The 19076-nt window shown below is 44.1% G+C and overlaps 1 protein-coding gene across 3 annotated transcripts in view; it reads left to right on the top strand.

Moving 5' to 3' along the window:
• The first annotated feature begins 1090 nt into the window (after positions 1-1090).
• Positions 1091-19076, top strand: part of LOC137868852 (rab GTPase-activating protein 1) — a 54249-nt gene continuing 36263 nt past the window's right edge. Inside the window, exons 1-12 of one of the 3 annotated variants that reach the window (XM_068705826.1) lie at positions 1115-1201; positions 7704-7940; positions 9547-9576; positions 10838-11096; positions 11352-11565; positions 11674-11848; positions 14686-14846; positions 16086-16196; positions 17269-17335; positions 17449-17551; positions 17983-18152; positions 18313-18481. In XM_068705826.1, the coding sequence (XP_068561927.1) occupies positions 7788-7940; positions 9547-9576; positions 10838-11096; positions 11352-11565; positions 11674-11848; positions 14686-14846; positions 16086-16196; positions 17269-17335; positions 17449-17551; positions 17983-18152; positions 18313-18481 (1612 nt within the window). In that variant the 5' untranslated portion in view covers positions 1115-1201; positions 7704-7787. Of the gene's footprint in view, positions 1202-7703; positions 7941-9546; positions 9577-10837; positions 11097-11351; positions 11566-11673; positions 11849-14685; positions 14847-16085; positions 16197-17268; positions 17336-17448; positions 17552-17982; positions 18153-18312; positions 18482-19076 lie in introns of all 3 variants that reach the window. The other 2 variants (XM_068705828.1, XM_068705827.1) reach the window with 2 other exon arrangements.

The raw sequence follows: 19076 nt of genomic DNA on the forward strand, positions 1-19076 counted from the left end.
TAATGTTCTCTTCTCAACTTGCTGTTAATGGGGCAGATTTTTTCAATAAACAACCCAGATCCCTATGAAGTAGGAGTACATATTTCTCTCCTATTCCTAGACTGACCTTTCATAATTTATATTCACCAGTGAGTTTCTTCTTGGACTTTTGAAAGACAATTGTGAAGACTTGACTCTCCACACTGGGTTTAACTGCTAAAGACCATGCCATTAGGTCAAACATGTGGCGGCTGCTTCACACACATCTACTTCACTCATGTGTTCTGACTGATGAAACAACAAGCCCCGACAGGCTGGACAGGAAGGGCCAGCAAGACCACAACACAGCGAGGACAGTGGCTGTGTTTTTCACAAACGTAAAGGGTGAGGAGGTCATGTTTTAGGAAAAAGGAAAATTGGAGTTAGTATATGATCTTAGCAATTAAATCCTCATTGAGGTAATCACTGATGGTGCTCGGCCTGAGACGGTTAGCAGGTAGAACCTTTTAAAGATATGTTTTGATCTCATTGAGTCAAAGAATGGATCACAAATGAAAGAGGAAAACTGAAAACAGTCCAATCCCAGTTTACATTTTTGACTTTCTCAGGTCAACTTTTCTTTCTGGAGACAGATTCAACATTTGAGATGCTCTTGTCTTGAGCATCCAGAGATGTAGACTTGAGTGAGACATGTGTCACAGAAATAAGACTTGGACTTTACTGCTGCGATACGTAAGACTTGACTCCCTACAGACACAATCCAACTCGAGACCTCAAAGAGAATACCTATTTATCAGGTCTAATTATTAATATGACTTTAACTCGGGTGTATAGAAAAACAAGACTTGCAACTGACTTTTAATTTACTCCAGAAAAGTGGAGACGTCATTTGAACTTGTCCCCAAGGACATGAGAAGAGTTGAGACTAAGACTTGTCTCATTTGAGTTGAGGCTTGAGTTTGACACTTGACTTTCCCCCAAAAGACCAAGTAAACAGCTGAGCTCTGTGAGCATCATGCTATTAGGTAATGAAAACGCTTCCCCTATACCCTCCCTCCGCACAGGCGAGAGGGGCACCTATTTTACGCATGCGCAGTGTGGGTTGTCAGCGGGTTGGTTGGGCTTGTGTTTACAGCTCGGCTGGATGCTGGCTGCTGATGTTATTGGGAAGTGCAATGTTGTACCCACCGCCATTGGAATAAATACAACCGTGGGAATAAAGGTAAGCTGTCTTTGCGCGTGCACACGCACTTGCACCGTCAACGTAAAATGCAGCTGTCTCTCCGGTTATTAAAAAACAATGTACCTGTTTGTTGGTAGTAAGTGCTAGGGTAGCGTGGCTAGCAGGCGTTAGCTAGCAATGCTAGCGTTGCATACAGCAGTGGCCTGTTTCAAGGCTTCAGCGAGGACCAGTCAGCGCTTTAATTCACCAAAATACTGCGAACACCTTGACGTCGCAGTTTGCTTTGTGTCGACGGAGCAGTTTCGCTCTCCGGTCACTGTGCAGGTGAACATGTTTTGTGTGTGTGGACTTTGAATCGATGACAGCTGAGTAGCACCTCTGTGCTAACGTAAGGCAGGTTCGTGAAGGGCTAACTCAACACTGGAGAGTGAACACTAGGCTCCTCCGACGTTATACATGAAATATCTGATGTTAACCGCTGATTAAACCATCTATTAACTTAAAGAGCTGTGGGGTTTGAAATGCACCGAGGCCGCGCGAGGCTTTGCTGGCTTCATTGACGTGTAGCTTGCGTTCACATTCTCCGTTAATTGGTGTAACGGCGAGACCAGAAAGCCAATTAAACCAGTAACGTTACAGTACAACTGTCTGTCAAGCGGTGGATAACCACGCTGGAGCAGCTGTGATTACTGTACATTGTTCAGGACCCCATCATGTCTCTATGTTGGTATGACTGTGAAGATGGCACAGACCATAATGGCCCAATGTGCTCTGTTCTTGTTGTCACATGTAAATGTGTGTTTAAACACTGTGGCAGGTAATTAATACTATGGGCCCTGCAGAGTCTTACAGGCCTGAATTTAACATTTGACTTAAACAACCTTTATTAAGTGAAGTAGTCCGGCACAATGAGCCTTTAATCCGCTCTGTTGTCTGTTGTTGTCACATGATATGGAAGGGACCAGCAGGGATTGTTTAGAGAAGTCTGCGGTGGAGCGCGAGGGCGTCTGACATGTCTGCTTCTTTTTTGTATGTTGAATTACCCCATCAACGTGTTTTACCAGTTCCCGCTAGTTAGGCACTGAAACACATGTTCCAATACCAAAAATGCAATACATTTACAAACTTAATAAAATTGGTAAATAACATTTAATGTGTTATCATCTTCTCAGGAAAATATTTAAAATATATATGTTTAAATTCACCTTTCTGAGCCTGATTTCAGCATTTTAAAAGTCTGTGACGTACAGCATCTTTCCTAAAAAGCGTACTTAATTCTGTGCTTTAGGGTTAAAGCAGCTCTGTCAGTGAGTCAATGTCTGGCTCTGAGACTATTGTTTGCCAAGAAGTGCTGTTGTTGATTCCAGTAGCTTTTGTCTCTCGTGAATTCAAATGTTTCTCAGCAGTGGACAACGTGCTCGGGTTCAGCGAGCCAAATGTGCCAACCGTCACTTCATTTGACTCAACTCCCTTTTCCTGTTCTGCTTCCTGAAACTCAGGTTTTACAGTATTGCAGGTCATACATGCCCCATAAAAACTCATAACCCAGATTTGTGTGTGTGTGCAAATATTCACAACAATCAATGTGTTTACTAGAGGAAGGGAAAGGGTCAGTGCTTCATCAGCTGTAGTTTACATTAGGTGTTGTAACGTCAATATTAGTACGATAAATGTTCCTACATACTAATGCTAATGACCGCGACACAATAAAGTGATTCTAATGATCCTTTAGAAATGCAGTCTGAGAAGTTATGAGAGCAAGAGCATGAAGTGTTATTTGATTGAACAAAGTCAACACTACTAAAAGATATTAACAAGCAATTATAGCAATGAACAGAAAGGCCTGGAGAATGTAGCTTGTCCTTTTTATTTCATGTCAACTTCTCCTCTAAAGTCAGCCTTAATGGAATGCACAACTTGTGAATGTATTAACCATAATTATATGCGATGAATATAATCCGCCTACTCAGAAGCAAACATGTCAAATCTAGGGCCTGATGCACTTTCTTGAGATCCCACACATCCCTTCTCTCATGTCTAGCTCACGTTACACAAGCGAAGCCATGATTTACCACTCCCAGCTAGTTTTTGGAAATACCAGACAGAAGCTCTACTTCACAGGCAATTAAGCGTCGGCTCGGCCCTCGAGCACTCGGCCTGTGTGTGAGCTATTCAAAGAGCTGAGCTGAGATGCTCGCAGACGCATTCCAGAAGCACGGCTTGCTAAATGTCCGGACCTGTCGGGGAGCTGCAGGCTGTGAAGTTGAGGGGAAAGCGAGGGCGAGGGGTCGCCTGTCGCCCTGCGTGGACCGAAAGATGTTGTTGCTGCATCGAGAGGAAAATAGATAAACAGTAAAGACGCGTGGTGGAAACAGGCTATTTTGTGCACACGTGTGCCAACGACAGCAACAGGCGTGATCACGCTGTGGCATAATGCACCGTGTTACTTCTTGCAGGACAAAAAGTTTGCAGATCAAACATCCTCATCAGGGATTCCTCTTGGTGACAGATCTTGATTTTAAGATTACAAGACGGCAAGTTGTGTCGTGGGAGACATACAGTGGTGGACATAGAGTCACCGAGAGACTAAGTTAGTGTTACTGTGTCCCCTATTATAGCTGTATCTGTAATTGAGTTTGCACTGAGCCCCGAATGCTCCGAGGTCCCGACAACGCCCCTCAGATGCACACCTGTCGTTTGGCTTCGACTGCAGTGGACTCGTGTTTCCTTGCAGTTGCTGTGGACAAGAATGAGAGGGGACCATGTGAGGTTGAACATTATATCTCATAGAGTTTGAAGGTACGGCTGTAGTTCTTCTCTTGGTGTTGCTTACGTTACACCTTTTTAATAATATAGAATGTCAATATTCATATGACTATTGGTCATACCTGGAATTTTGAGAGTGAAACTCTACACAGTAAACCGGCGCTTTCCTTTTAACTGCAGATTTCATTTGTACGATTAATGCCTTGCTCATTCACAGCTTCTTTTTCTTCCTCCTCTCTTTTGTACTCTGCCTTGTTGTCTCTCACCTTGTCTAAGCTCAGCCCTTTTCTGTCATTCTTTTTCTACTTTTCCTCTCTGACTCTACCTTTTCTTCCTGCTATCTCTGCTGTGCTGCGAGTGTAAAGGGACTGCGTAGTAACCCAGAATGCTCTCTGGCTGCGGCGTCCTCTCCCTTGTGAGGCCCAGCTGGCAGCCCAGAACAGCTCGTTCTGCTGGGGAGTTGTAGGAAGGACAAAAAAAAAAAAATGAGAAAGGAAAGGCAAACTCACGGAGCGACGTAACATATGCTTGTTACAGATACAGATACGAGTCACTGTTGTAGGTCATTTGGTCCAGAAATGAAACCGTACAACATCCAGCTAACTGTGGTTGTAGCTCTGTGTGTCGGCTGAGTCCAGATCTACCACACCTGACAACTTAGCTGCAGCATTCATTTTGTACAGTCACAGTGCAATGATTGTCTTCTTACAACTCTAAAGTGTGCACACTTCAACTCTTTGTCGCCTTGTTCATTTCTACAGAATTGTCTCACAACACTGTTACAAAGGGAACCGCTTCCTGCTCTCTCTTCTCGTCCTTTTCCGAAACTCTAACATGGTAAACAAGTCAGAGAGTCGTCAAAGAAAAGGGGAAAGACACAATGTCCAATTAAGATTTAATTATTTCAAACAAAGAATGAAACCGACACAAGGGAAGGGAAAGAGAGGGTGTGGCTGGAGACGGAATAGTGCGAGGGAATAAAGAAACAGTCTGCTGCCCTCGTCTCGCTAATGTTGTAACAATCGGCAGCGTGGTCGGCGACGGATTGTGTGTCTGGCTGGAAATGTACCAAGACGCTGAAAACCTTGATAACGAACAGTGTAGCTTGGCAGGAGCAGGAGCAGGCGGACGGATGTTGCCGAGGCTCGGGAGGGTGACAAGGCGACCATTATGAGCTCGTCACAGACGCAGAGTGTGAAGGTTGTGTGTGTGTGTGTGTGTGTGTGTGTGTGTGTGTGTGTGTGTGTGTGTGTGTGTGTGTGCACATGTGTGTCTGCGGGTCAAGTTGTGTGTAATAATAATACAGCTGCTTGTGTGTGTGTGTGTGTGTGTGTGTGTGTGTGTGTGTGTGTGTGTGTGTGTGTGTGTGTGTGTGTGTGTGTGTGTGTGTGCCAGCATGAAACCAAGGTTTCTTCTCTTCAGTGTTTGCTGCTCAGAACATGAATGAATTAGTGAAGCTCTTTCTCAGAGAACGCCACAAGGTGGGAATGATTGATTGGGTTACAAAGTAGTGATCTAGTCTAAGTGAGACTCATGGTGGCCAAAAAAAGGGATTGGCCATTGTCTCATTTATAGTTTTAACTGTATCTCACTGAGATTTGCATGTTTCTCTCGGCTCATAGGGCGCCGGTGTTATTTATGATGTCATAGTTAAAGTTTGAGGACGATCTAAGTATCTATTAGACTCTATTCAGAGCCTTTGAGGAAGTAAAGGACTAAAGAAAGGCCTGTGTAGTAAATCCAAATTCTAATTGAAAGTAAGACCAATAACCTAAATTGTGTTGCTTACTTAATTTTTTCATTTCGTACATCTATCAGAGAACAAACAGAACTGATAAACAAAAGAACAAAACATGGAGAAACTCAAAGTTCATCAACCGATCCATTTAAGGTGAAACCTTCAACTTACACGACTCATAATTGGTCGGCTAAGCTGCGTAATCTCGATGCTAGTTGTCAAACAGGGGTTCCAGAGGTGACTACGGTGTGTTTCACAGTGAAAGCGAGGAATCGCTGTACGCTGTGACCTCGCCTCTCAAGTTCACTTCTCGCTACACAAGTGAAAAACAACACCCGGGACTTTTGGATGAAACCCAGCGGCTCCTTTTCCCAGTTTTTGCTTTTGAAAAAGGTGAAGAGGGAACGAGCTCTAAGCTGTCCGTTTGTGTTTGGCAGCCCGGTAATAACGTTCATATCAGTACGAGATGTTGTAAAGCCTTCCACACACACACACACACACACACACACACACACACACACACACACACACACACACACACACACACACAGCGCCTCATATTGAGCTTTATTCTGGGTCAGTACAACAGTGTTATCATAAGCACATTATTAACTGCTTTGACCTTTCTGCTGTAGACCTTCTTTCTGTTTTTTTTCTATTACTTTTCCATTGTTGGACCCGCTTTGAATAGGAAGGGCGGGGGCAGGGGGGGGGGGGCGTAGGAGAGCAATGAGGGCTGAGAAAATAGAAGATAGCAGAGAGATGGATGAAGAAGAAAAGAGAGAGAGATGGGAGGGAGGAGTGGAGAGGGGGGGGGACGTCCAGAAATAGCTTGTTATGGTCTCTCGCTGAACCGCTGCCAAAGCCTTGTGTTGCGCCTTTCTTCCTGTGTTACCCACAATTCCTCCTGTCTGTGTTCAGGAGTCACCTCATGCCCCGACTGTACCGATAGAGCGTTACATCTTTTTCACTGTAAAACTAATTCTTCACTTCATTTTGACCTCTGTGCCATACCTTACAAATACAGACTAAAAATGTTTTCTTACTTTGCAGCTTGAGGTAAAAAGTGAAACATACTTTCCTCCTTTTATTTCAATTTCTTGCTTCTTCTTTGCAAGTATTTTCTGCCGTCAGTCCTCACACAAAAACAGGTGCAGAGGTCAGTGTTGCAGCTACAAAATGTCGTATTTGATGGCTCGTTTTTATGCCTAAATTAGAATATGACGTTACATTTTATTTGCTGGATTGACGGAGGGAGCTGGAGTCACACGAGTGAGGGATGAGCTGCTGATGTGCAGCGTTTCCCCCACAGGATCTAGGTCTATTTGTGGTTGTGGGGGCGGGACATCCATGCACTGAGGAGCGCACGCAATGCAATTAGCACATCCAGTGCATCATTTATTTTTGTGTGTTTTTGCTTCTGCTGTACATGTCTAATGTAGTGTGGGGGGGGGGGGGGCAATAGATCTTTATAATACTGACGTGGAATATGTGGATGGTCGTGGCAAGCTGGCTTGTTCCCTAATTCCTCACTTGTCATATGTTTCCTCGATGACACTCGCATCACCATGACTTCACTTTGCATCAAGCTATTTTCCTGCTGAGATGCACAAATTTGCCTCAGATGAGCCACAGATCCTCTTTTCCTCTTCTCTGTCCCGTGTCTTCTTCTTCATGTTCACTATCACTTTGATCTCTGCTTCTTTTTGTTGCTGAACCTTTCTTTTGCACCCTCCTATATCCTCTTTAAGCTCTCTCTCTCTCTCTCTCTCTCTCTCTCTCTCTCTCTCTCTCTCTCTCTCTCTCTCTCTCTCTCTCTCTCTCCGGGGTTCCTAAAGGCTCCTCAAAGTTTTCTAAAGGTGCTTAGAAGCCCTCTGAAAGTGAATCACAAATGGTTTCCCCCACTTCATGAGAGGGTTAGAGTCTTAAGAAGTTTCCAGTTGCCTTTTAAATGATGCCTTTTCATGGATCTCATCACATCATGACTGTTTTCTGCTTCTTTTCTTCATTTCTTTATTTTTGTTGTTCTTTTTCCAGGTGATTTTGCTCATCATCTCCCACCACTTTCTCCTCCCCGTCTTCCATTCATGAGCAGCGTGGCTGAGTTTAACAGCGGAAGCCATGGATGACAAGGGCTCGGTGGGGAAGATTAGCGTGTCTTCGGACTCAGTGTCCACTCTCAACAGTGAGGACTTTGTCCTCGTGTCCCGGCTGGGGGATGAGACACCCTCCTCCACTAATAATGGTAGTGATGACGAAAAGACAGGACTGAAGGTAAGGACGGTTGGGTGTAGGTATGGACGGAAAAGTACTGAGGAGAGAGGGGAGGCGTCAGAGCTCATACTGGGTCAGTGTTAAGATGCTGGGAGTAAAAGTCTGTGATGACAACCCACCCGAAGTTAACATCCAGATGTTTTGGTGAACCATGCTGGATTACCAAAACATCTGGATGTTAACTTCGTCTTTACCTAGTTGTCGTCAGTGTAACGTGTTAACATTGCAGGTCCAGGGGACTCGGTCCACACACATTCCATTGTTTACAAGTCTCGTCCGTCTGTTAAACATGCAGTCTCACACCCTAACCATAAGGCTAACCATTTCTTGTTTTGCTTTTTCCACATTCTCACTCCACCTTCTTCTCATAGTTAGTCTCAGGCGTGTGTGTGTTTGATCTGTGATTGTCCATTTTCATTTGTTTCTTGTAGTAAGGACGTCCTTTTATTCCTTGCACATCACCTGACATTGAGAGCACACTTTCACAAGCTCTTATCTCTTAGACCTGTGAAGATTTACATCCGTTTACTCCGAGTTCTTCCACTGTGTGTCTGCCCGTAATTATCCGTGTTATTGGAATAGTATGAGGGAGAGAAAAAGAAAAGAAAACAGCTGATACTTTACCAGTTCATCATCTAGTGTCAGCAAAGTTAAATACGTTTAGCGAACGTCTCCCTTCTGCAGTCAATCAGCTGCTTCTGTTAGTATGCAGCATGTGTGCTTTCGTGCCACAGGATGTGTCACAATATGTCCTCTGATAGTGTCACTCAGCAGATATTAGTTCACAAAAAAGTTTGGCGATGCAGCTGCAAGTGTTTGAAGTCACGGTCGAGGGAAATAAAGATGTTTTGTGACCAGGGTGTGAGAGGGAAGACTTTCTGAGGAAAGACATGTAGCTACCAGCTAGCATCCTGTGTGTGTCCCTAATGGGTTCAGGTTACTCCTCCTCTCTCCTCTCCTCTCCTCTCCTCTCCTCTCCTCTCCTCTCCTCTCCTCTCCTCTCCTCTTGTACGTCAGTTCACCAGTCATCACACTTCATTTTATTGAATTTCCTGAAGTAGCTGGCTCACATGTCCATACTCTGTCCATTAGTTTATGTCATTACTGTACTCTACTGTACATGTGTTTCTTTGTAAAGGAAGAACTTGTCGACTTTGATGTTGTACCAAAAGGTACCAGAAGATGGCGCCAGCAGAGCGTGGATGTTGCAGTTTTCAGTTGAGAGGAAGAAGTCGACCGTCGTTTGCTGTGCTTGGAAATCAAACTGTGATTTTTCCTGTGACACCTGTACAGAGTCTGTGATCTCAGTTACTTTTAACGGTAACCGCGTTGGATTATCAGGTTTCTTTTGGTAAACTAGTGGCGGCTAAATGGCAGGAACCTACACACACACACACACACACACACACACACACACACACACACACACACACACACACACACACACACACACACACACACACACACACACACGTCCGCTGTTCTCGATGCGTAATGGTGAACTCACTCCATCCACGGACACTCGGTCATCACACTTTGTGTACATTTCCCTCCCAGTCAGCCCAGAGAGGAGTCAGTGTGTCTAAACTTGTTGTTTGTTATGCAGGTGATTTCTGAGGAAGGGGTCAGCTTTAAGGTCAGTCTCTTCTCTCGCTAGCTGTCTCTTCTTTCTCTCTCTTTCTTTCTTGCTTGTGTCTGTTGTTCCTCTCTTTCTGTGATGTGATTCCGTGGTGATTCTGTCTGTGATTATTGGTGCCCTCTGTACGTTTGGACGGCCTTAGCCAGTCTTTTTTTTTTTTTAAGACTTTAGCTTTTGATGATAGTGGTGACAGACACTTTCACACACAGGACTGTAGTCCTATCTGACAGTTGCACATGCTTTTAGCGCTGCCTGTAAATCACCGGGCCCAACGCAGTTACATCGTGACGCAGTTCTGTCAGCCGTGTAAACCGATATTTAGAACTGACGGCTTTATGTCAGCCTTTAAATTATTACCTTTTTTTCCCGTATTTGACGCTGTGGGCTATTACCATAGACACTTTAGCTGTAGAGTCCATCATGCTCCAGATGATCGCTTGAGTCTAACAGCATTGAACACATTACCATCTACCCTGAAGGCAAAGATATCATTCATGGCTGTCTATACGTAGAACAAGTAACCAGAATATTCAACTGTGCAATAACGATATCCCACAAAGTTTGATTATCTTTTTTTGTCCCTTATGGCCCAGTGCAACAGTGCCCTCTGCAGCTTAAGTCTGCTCTCCGTTTCTTACCTTAACATCTGGCTGCAGCCACAGCTGGCAAAGAAAAGGAGGGCGCGCCTCCTTCTGTGGCACCTCCATGGTTTGTCTTAAGCTTGCACTCTGATTGCTGTCCGTTAGCTTTGGAACAAGCTCACACAGTTAGCGTCGGCATGGCCCGTCTGGTGTCTCGATACCGGTATTTCACAACTCAAACTCACATGCCTACTAATCACTAATATTTGAGGAAATGTAATGGAGATATATCTCTGACCGCCAACATGAAGCGAGGCATCTTTCCCCCTTAAACACACTGTTTTCACTTGAGAATACTTTCAAAATCACTGTTTAAAGCACAGCCACTGAGCATCTCTACAAACTGTAAGACAGAATTGTCATGCCGTTGATGTAGGTTGAAAGAATAGCTTAAATTCAATGTGTAATGGTGATTTCTACAATGATTTTGTTATGTTTTTCATATTAAATGCTTTGTTTTCTATGCATCCCTGTGTCCTTGTTCCTTGGTGTGGTTGTATTCATGTCTGTTTCTTTGTGTGTGTGTGTGTGTGTGTGTGTTTATACCCCTCTGTTTGTGTGTGTGTGTTTGTGTGTGTGTGTGTGTGTGTGTGTGTGTGTGTGTGTGTGTGTGTCAGATTGTGGGGAATGGAAGTGAGCAGCAGCTCCAGAGGGAGTTAGAGGATGTCCTCATGGACCCATCGGTAGCCGACACCGGGCTCAGATCAGACGTGGGAATGGACAGCCTTAGTGGGGGCGACTGTGGCCCACTTGCCACCACGGCGTCGCCTGTGCCGCCGGGCTCTGACCCACTGAGCGCACAATCGCCCAAGTTGGAGATGGTGCTTCCTGTTCAGACGGCTCAGGAGAGCGAGCTGAATGAGAGGTCGTACCGAGGTGAGCCACCATTGGACTTTTCTTATCCTCTTTTCTTGTGACTGCCAAAAAAGCTCACACAATGACTCTTATCTTAAGCTTTATAGATGTGTTTCCAAGACATTCAGAGTAATATCTTAGAAGCACCCGGCTCTCTAAATCATAAAGGATACTCAAAAGTCTTTCCACTTCTCTCATTGCCTCTTTTTTTATATTTGAATCAGAGGAATCCTTTGCCTTTCCTGTCGCCTACTCTCTCCATTAACCCCATTGCAGCGGATGAATCCTCGTCAGACGGCAGTCCTGGCAGTCCCATCCCAGATGAGGACAGCGTTGTGTTCAGCCAGCTGACGTACCTCGGGTGTGCCTCAGTCAACGCCCCCCGCAGCGAGGTGGAGGCCCTCCGTATGATGAGTATCCTCAGAGGGCAGTGCCAACTCCCCCTAGACGTCACACTGTCTGTGCCCGGCGTGTCCGAAGGCACCGTCAGGTAGAGGGGAACGTTTTGGATTACTGGATCACACGGAACAAATCTCATCCTGCAGCAGCGACATCACAAGACATCACACGGTTCATTTTTCATTCATGTTCATAACAGGTTGCTGGACCCCAACACCAGTACGGAGATCGCCAACTACCCCATCTACAAGATTCTGTTCTGCGTGCGAGGCCATGACGGCACGCCAGAGAGCGACTGCTTTGCCTTCACTGAGAGCCACTACAATGCAGAGATCTTCAGGATCCACGTGTTCCGCTGCCAAATCCAAGAAGCGGTGAGGATTCAATCACTAATAACTGAAGACACACTTGTGGACTTACACATGTATGGGTTCAAAATAGTTTGAGTCTTAAAACGATAGTTATTGAGAGATCCGCTGTGTTTTTAATGGGAATTTTAGCTTCAGATTAACAGAGTGTATTTTTACACAAAACATGGACTGTGGTTTTCATCCTTTCATTGTAAGGGATCTTTTTAAAGGCCACAATGAACAGGAGGAATGATTACAGCAAGAAAAACCTATATCAGTGTTCATATGGGCAGCTGGCTGTGGTTTGAACCTATCCTTTAGCACAAATTCACACATACCGAAAGAAAAAGAGCAAATTAAAGAGGGAGCAAAAGCCTCTCTTATAAATATTCTGCACTTCACACGACACTCTGTTTTCCTCCGTCTCTTCCACTCACACACCTCCACACGTGTACACACTCATACTGTCAGCAGTATTCCTGTTGACCTCCCTGTAGCCTGCTCTCCAGGGTTCAGCAGCAGTGCGGGAGCTTCGTCAGTGGTCCTCGCGGGATTATGTCATGCACTGCAGGCTGCGCCGCAATGCACATGTACACCATGCACAAAGTGCACACAATCCCCCCAGCTAAGGTATAGGGGAGAGGAAGTGTCATTGCTTATATAGAGTAGGTGCAGCAGGAATATAGTGGAAGAGAGAATAGGGAATGGACTCATGAAACTGGGTTAAAGTACTACTTCAGTGCTCAGTGACCTGATTTGGCCCTCATGGAAGCACTCTCCTTCAATGTCACTAAGAGCCCCCAGACAGATGCTACTTTATCAGTCCCACATCGTCCTACGATCCAGTTTCTCAGACACCCACCCGTAACACACAGGCTCACACTAGAACACTAATGCATACACACTGGACATCTCTGGCTCTGGCTCTCTCTTCCCTCTCTTCCTCCCCACAGCCTTCCTCTTGCAACCGTCCTTCTCTTCATTCCCAACCCCCAGCAGCAGAACCATCTACAATGCCCTCAGCTGTTTGGGAGGGCCTCATAGTTGCACCATTAGACCGGAGTGAGTCAGCCCATCGGTTGCTCTAGTCATAGACCTCACATCAGTTTCAAATCAATTCACACAACTCCTAAGGCTTTTGAAACCTCTGTATTTATTCATTTATTTCACCACCGATCTGTACTGAGGTAACCTTGTGGAAGGCCGTCACAGCTGTCGTCTCATTTTGCTTTCAGCAGTACACTCAATTATCTAATCAAATTGTGAAGAGGATCTACAGCATTCTTCACCCGCAATTTACAAAAAGAGAAATTTAAGGACTTAAGGCAAAGTCATTTCCTCCTTTCACCAAAGTTATCACTGCAAGCACTTTCTTTTTCTTCAGATTTGTGGATTTTGGAGCTTAACTGTTCCTACATAAAGCACACCACCTCCTCAGGCCCACTCCACCTTTTCTGTGTTGATGGTGACGTAGAGCCCTGCTGACTCTCAGACCTAACGCTCCCGTCCAGAGATGTATATCTAGTGTTCAAATCACTACGGTTTCAGTAGGTTTGTTTCACCTGAATGATTTGGGTTCCTAAAACAAATAAAAGCTAATGCTGCCAAGTAGCACTGTCCAGGTCCTAATCCAGCTCCTTCAGACTGCACACAAAGAATAAAAAGCCCATCTGTAGGCAGTTGAAACGGATCAGTTCAGACTCCAGCACTGATTGGAACATTAACCAACAATACTTTTGTGTTATTTGTCATAAATTCATCCATACAGGGGGTAACCCCCAGCCTAACTCCACTTATTCCTCATCTCTTGCGTCCAGCCCCCCGTTGTTTCTAAATAATCACCCCCCCCCCCCCCTGCAATGCCCTCCATCCTTTCACTGTACCAAGAACATAACAAAGGCTTTTTGTAGGACAGATCAGGAGCTGCTTTATACTCTGGCCTTGAAAAAAAAAAAGAAAGAAGCGAAACAGCATGGTTATTTATTGATAACAGCAGTTTCCCCAAACCAGCTCTCAGTCACTAACGCAGAGGATCCAAAACCACGGTGCTGTGGGCCCCTGTTTGGGGGGGCGCTCTGTTTGTCATCACACACACATGTCTGAGCAGTAATGATCCAATGGTAAATAAAATACTTCTTCTCGATGAAATGCAAAGCTCACAAATTTGGGAAAGTACATTTGATAAATGTAAATAAATCATTACCCCCACAGTTTTCCACACTTGGCAGTCTTTAGCTGCCCCCCCCCCCCCCCAACTCTGCTCCTCTTTGGGATCGGAGATTGAGCAGAACCTTGTCGCCTCTGCTTAATGTTAACAGGAACAATAGCTCCACACACTCTACGCTGGCAAACGTGGGTCAGTGTGTTGATTACAGCTCAAGATGGTTAATAGAGTAGTGAGACGTTAGGTAAGCTTTTTAGTGTTGCATATTGCAAAGTGACATAACAGATCTGCTGAGGTTTGGTACTAATTACTATATCATTATTTTGCCTGGTGTGGATTTTTTTTTTGGCTTCAAAACCCCAATTTTATGGTCTGTAAGACATTTCAGCTACAGAAGCTGCTCAACGTTTTGTCAAAGCCGAACTATAATATTTCACCTCGTGATGCTGTTCGTCTCTTCAGTGGATGTTTTCTATTAGATCTCTGCTTTAATTAGATAACTAACTGTGTTTTTAACTTAAGGCAACAGAGAGCAGTGTTAATTTCACCAGTGCTATAATAAAGATCATGAATTCCGATTTAAACACAAATTCTAGAATTGTACATCTGTACTTTCAGGCTTCTCCGATTCTCGCGGCTCCATTTTGTGTTCATTATTTAATGTCTTAATGTTTTAAGTGTCTTTCCGTTCCTCCAGGTGAGTCGGATACTGTACAGCTTTGCCACGGCGTTTCGGCGGTCAGCTAAGAAGGCAGTTCTGTCATCTCAGCAGCCTGCACCGCTGACCCCGGACAGTGACTTGTTTACCTTCACTGTCAGTCTGGAAATCAAGGAGGACGATGGCAAGGGCACCTTCAGGTGAGGCACGGGATCATCATTTATGATGCTTACACAGTAGACCGACATGTTGACCCCTCTTATATAATCAAGATATATAAAGATATATTGTTCACACAGGAGAACAGAAAGTTCCTGTTTGCTGCATTCGAGCAACCTTCCTTGCCCTCTTTTTATTTTGTTTTCCCATACTAGTGAGACACTTCCTCGTGTTCACAAACAGCCGTAGACACTCGGCTTATTTAGAGAATAAACCAAACTAAAGTTATGCCTGTGGTTATTTTTAGCCAGCACATATTTCCTCCTCATTAGCTCTCCGTTGATTATTTTTTTTAGTGCGCTGACTTCTAAGCAAACAGCTCTCACATGCAAGCACATCACACGTTTATGTGACAGCATCATTTCCATAAATGGAATGAATAATCTATAGAAACTGTACATTTATACAGTAGAATATCTGTGAAATAGAATTAAAGTGGAATGTATTTAAATCATTGTTCCTTTAAATAAGCCTGTTTTTCTGCAGTCAGAGGCTCTAGTTACAGTGTAAAAACACGACTGCGATAATATAGTTATATACAGTATATAAAACTATCTGGTACATTAAGTCCCTACTCAAAAGAGACAGGTGTTTGTGATTTGAGCGCTGCCTGAAATCACGGCAGGTTCCAAATGTTTTCAATATATTTCAAATTGATTAATGTTCAGAAACTTTGTACCTAAAGGGTTTCTTCAGTGTTTCCTCAGGAATGTTTTTCTGTGAAGGTTTGGAGAATGTTGATTACTCTTCCTGTCTCAAACCTGGTTCTTTTCCAGCCCTGAAAGCAGAGCAGGAAAAGAACCGGTGCCAAAGCATGTTTGAATATGGCTCTCATGCACACTTTTATTATGAGAAATGGGTCCATTTTGATTATGAGCCATGGTCTTCAATTCTTTTTCTGTCAGACTTGCTGATTGACTGACTAGAAATACATTTCACTGGTCTAGTTGTATGTGCTAGTTTGTATAAAAATTAGAAACTGTCAGATTATTGTTTTCCTTCCCAGTCCAGAACTAAACAACCTGTAAGCTTGTGTTCAAATATGACTGAAAATGTCTTTAATTTCATAGGATTATTTTCTAAAATGAGGTCTGAATGAGCTGTAATCACTGTGTCACTTTCAAACATCTCACCGCATGTTTTTGTCACATTCATCTCTGTTTTTTCTATCGATCATCTGTTAATAATGTGGATATTATTTCTTGTTTTTGCATATTCAGTGCTGTGGCAAAAGACAAGGACAAGCAGAGCTTCAAGCTGCGTGCAGGAATGGACAAGAAAATAGTTATTTATGTCCAGCAGACCTCCAATAAGGAACTGGCTATTGAGAGGTAAAATAACGCAAACACACACACACACACACACACACACACACACACACACACACACACACACACACACACACACACACACACACACACACACACACACACACACAATACATCTAGGTTCAGAGGAGCATCCTCAGAGGCACTGGTTTGCTATACACTGCCACTGAGTGTTCATTTTATTGTTTGTTTCATCTGTTATTCAGATAAGTTACAACATCCAGTGATGAGACTACTTTAAGTTAGATAGGAACCACAGTAAACGGAGTAAAGTGTTAGTAAAAGACACTCGCATCCTTTTGTTCAGTGGATTTATTCTGAAATACAACAACCAAGACAACAGATAGATCCCTAAACATGACAAAAGCATGCAGAAATAGTCTAGATTAATGTAAAGAACCGAGGGAATGGAGGATATAAACGTCTGGAATTGTCCTAAAAGGAAGAAGAGAGTCTGTCACGTATCTGTCAGACCGTCCTCCAGTTCCTCCAGTTGCTTCAGCTGAGATGTGTCTGCCTCCAACACGACCAGACGTTCATGAGAAAGGAATCACTCAAGCTATAATTGATAAACACACTCCGGTGAACATCTTTACATCCGGGTGTCGGCCCGCCTCGAGGTTTAAGTGTTCCGGCACAGTTTTAAGACGGCGATGGATGCGAGTCTGTCTCCGAGCCTCTTCATTTTCCACGGTTTGATAAATCTGTTGAAATGTAAACATTCCATCACCTTTTTTCGCAGGCTTCCATTTTCACGGTGGTTTGTTATTGTTTGATGAACGCTGGGAATATGAGGACTGAAGGGCTGTGTTTAATATTCTCCATGTTCTGGTCTGTGTTAGAGGATCAGTCCAGGAAGCTATTTGCGGTAACGTGTGATGGTGAACAACTGGTTTGACTCTATAGGGAGATTTATAGTTCTACTTCCTGCTCTTGCACTGTTCCTTTTTCTTTTCTCTCCCTTTTTTCTTATGTAATCCTATTCATTTCACTTCTCTCTCTCTTGCATTTGTTTGTGTGTCTGTTTGTGTGTGTTGTGTGTGTTGTGTGCTTCCATGTGTGTCCCCTTTCCCAGGTGTTTCGGTCTCCTGCTCAGCCCAGGGAAAAATGTGAAGAACAGCGACATGCACCTGCTAGATCTGGTGGGTGACTGTTTTCGTGTGTGTGTGTGTGTGTGTGTGTGTGTGTGTGTGTGTGTGTGTGTGTGTGTCTTTTGAGTGTGTTCGCTAACTTCCTCCAACTTGTGCCCCTTCAGGAGTCGATGGGAAAGAGTTCCGACGGGAAGTCTTACATCATCACAGGAAGTTGGAACCCCAACACGCCTCAGTTCCAGCCTGTGAATGAGGAAACGCCCAAAGGTAACGGCCAATAATCTGTCAAAATTCACATAAAACCGAATGATTTTTCAACAGTTATTATTTCATCGGGTCATATTTCATTCGTTAGTTGGTTGTTTATTCACACATGTTTTCACACTAATATACGACACATTTCCAAGTGTGAAATTCACTTCAAGCACAAATCCTCAGATCGAGCTGTGAAGGAGCAATTTAATGTTCAACTATAGCTACATGTATTAGGCATGGAAACTGTGCTTTAATAATTGCCATTCCTGTTAGAACTACTGTTGCATATGAAGCAGCAGAAACTACAATATTTGAACAGATCACTCATAAATAAAGCTGAGAAGTGTTACAGGGTTTGGCTTGAACATGTATTTGTTATAGATGTTGAATGGCAGAGAATTACTCACTGGGGTCAACGTTTTAGCCCTTTTCTTGGTTTCCAGATAAGTTCATGTACATGACGACAGCAGTGGACCTGGTGATCACAGAGGTGGAGGAGCCGGTCCGTTTCCTGCTGGAGACGAGGGTCAGAGTCTGCTCCCCAAATGACAGGCTGTTCTGGCCCTTCAGCAAGCGGAACTACACTGAGACCTTCTACCTTAAACTGCGACAGGTATGTCAAGTCATGACACCGATTTTTCCATGTTCTCTGTGAATTGCACCGTACGTCGGCCGTGGCCTGCGATGATGCAACAGGACCAGTTTGTTAATACACTGTGATTTTGTATTTGTATGTTTGAAAAAAAGAAATGTGACGGATCATTTCTCCTCAGATGGAGCGTAAGGAGCGTAAGAGTCCTGCCTCCGACACTCTTTATGAGGTGGTGAGTTTGGAAAGCGAGACCGAGAGGGAGAAACGGAAGACCACAGCTAGTCCCGGCGTAATGTCCACCGGGACCGGTACCGCGGTCCCTTCACCACCTGAGGATGATGAAGAGGAAGGTGATTGGATTGTTGTCCAGCCCTCCTTTTTACAATGTTCTTATTTTACTAACTGCACATAATACAGAAGAAGAGCAAATATGTTCTTGAACATCAAATTCCTGATATAGCAAATGTCGTAATTTCTGCAAATATGAAAAAGATTCCATTGCAAACCCGTCCGCGTAGAACCACAGAAGAAGACCAGCAGAGTCATATGAAAACGGTTTGAACTTGTACTTGATCACGTCAGACACAAACTGCCTCAAAGCAGACGCTTAGATGGCAAGATAATAGAAATGTTTGACTCTGCAGTGCCGAACCATTGCGGTGTCCTTGGTCAGGACTGACTTCATCAAGAAGCTTGCATTTCAAAAACACAATAAATGTAATAACCCTGTGTGGTGGATAAAAAAAATAGACAATACACTATGTTACAGAACTGTTTGTACTGTATCCACGCAGAACACTTAGCCAGCAGCGGTGTGTGAGTCATTGTGTTTTTGCGTGACTGTTGGAGGTAGCAACGAGAGAGCGTGACTGAGGAACGTCTTGTATCTGTCTGTGCTTCTTAGTCTTCAGCCCTTTGGCACAGTTTGATCTCTTTATTAAGATA

This window comes from Cebidichthys violaceus, unplaced genomic scaffold, assembly GCF_023349555.1.
Source record: "Cebidichthys violaceus isolate CVI_PGR_0920_01 unplaced genomic scaffold, fCebVio1.0.p SCAF_12, whole genome shotgun sequence".
NCBI classification, from domain to species: Eukaryota; Metazoa; Chordata; class Actinopteri; order Perciformes; family Stichaeidae; genus Cebidichthys; species Cebidichthys violaceus.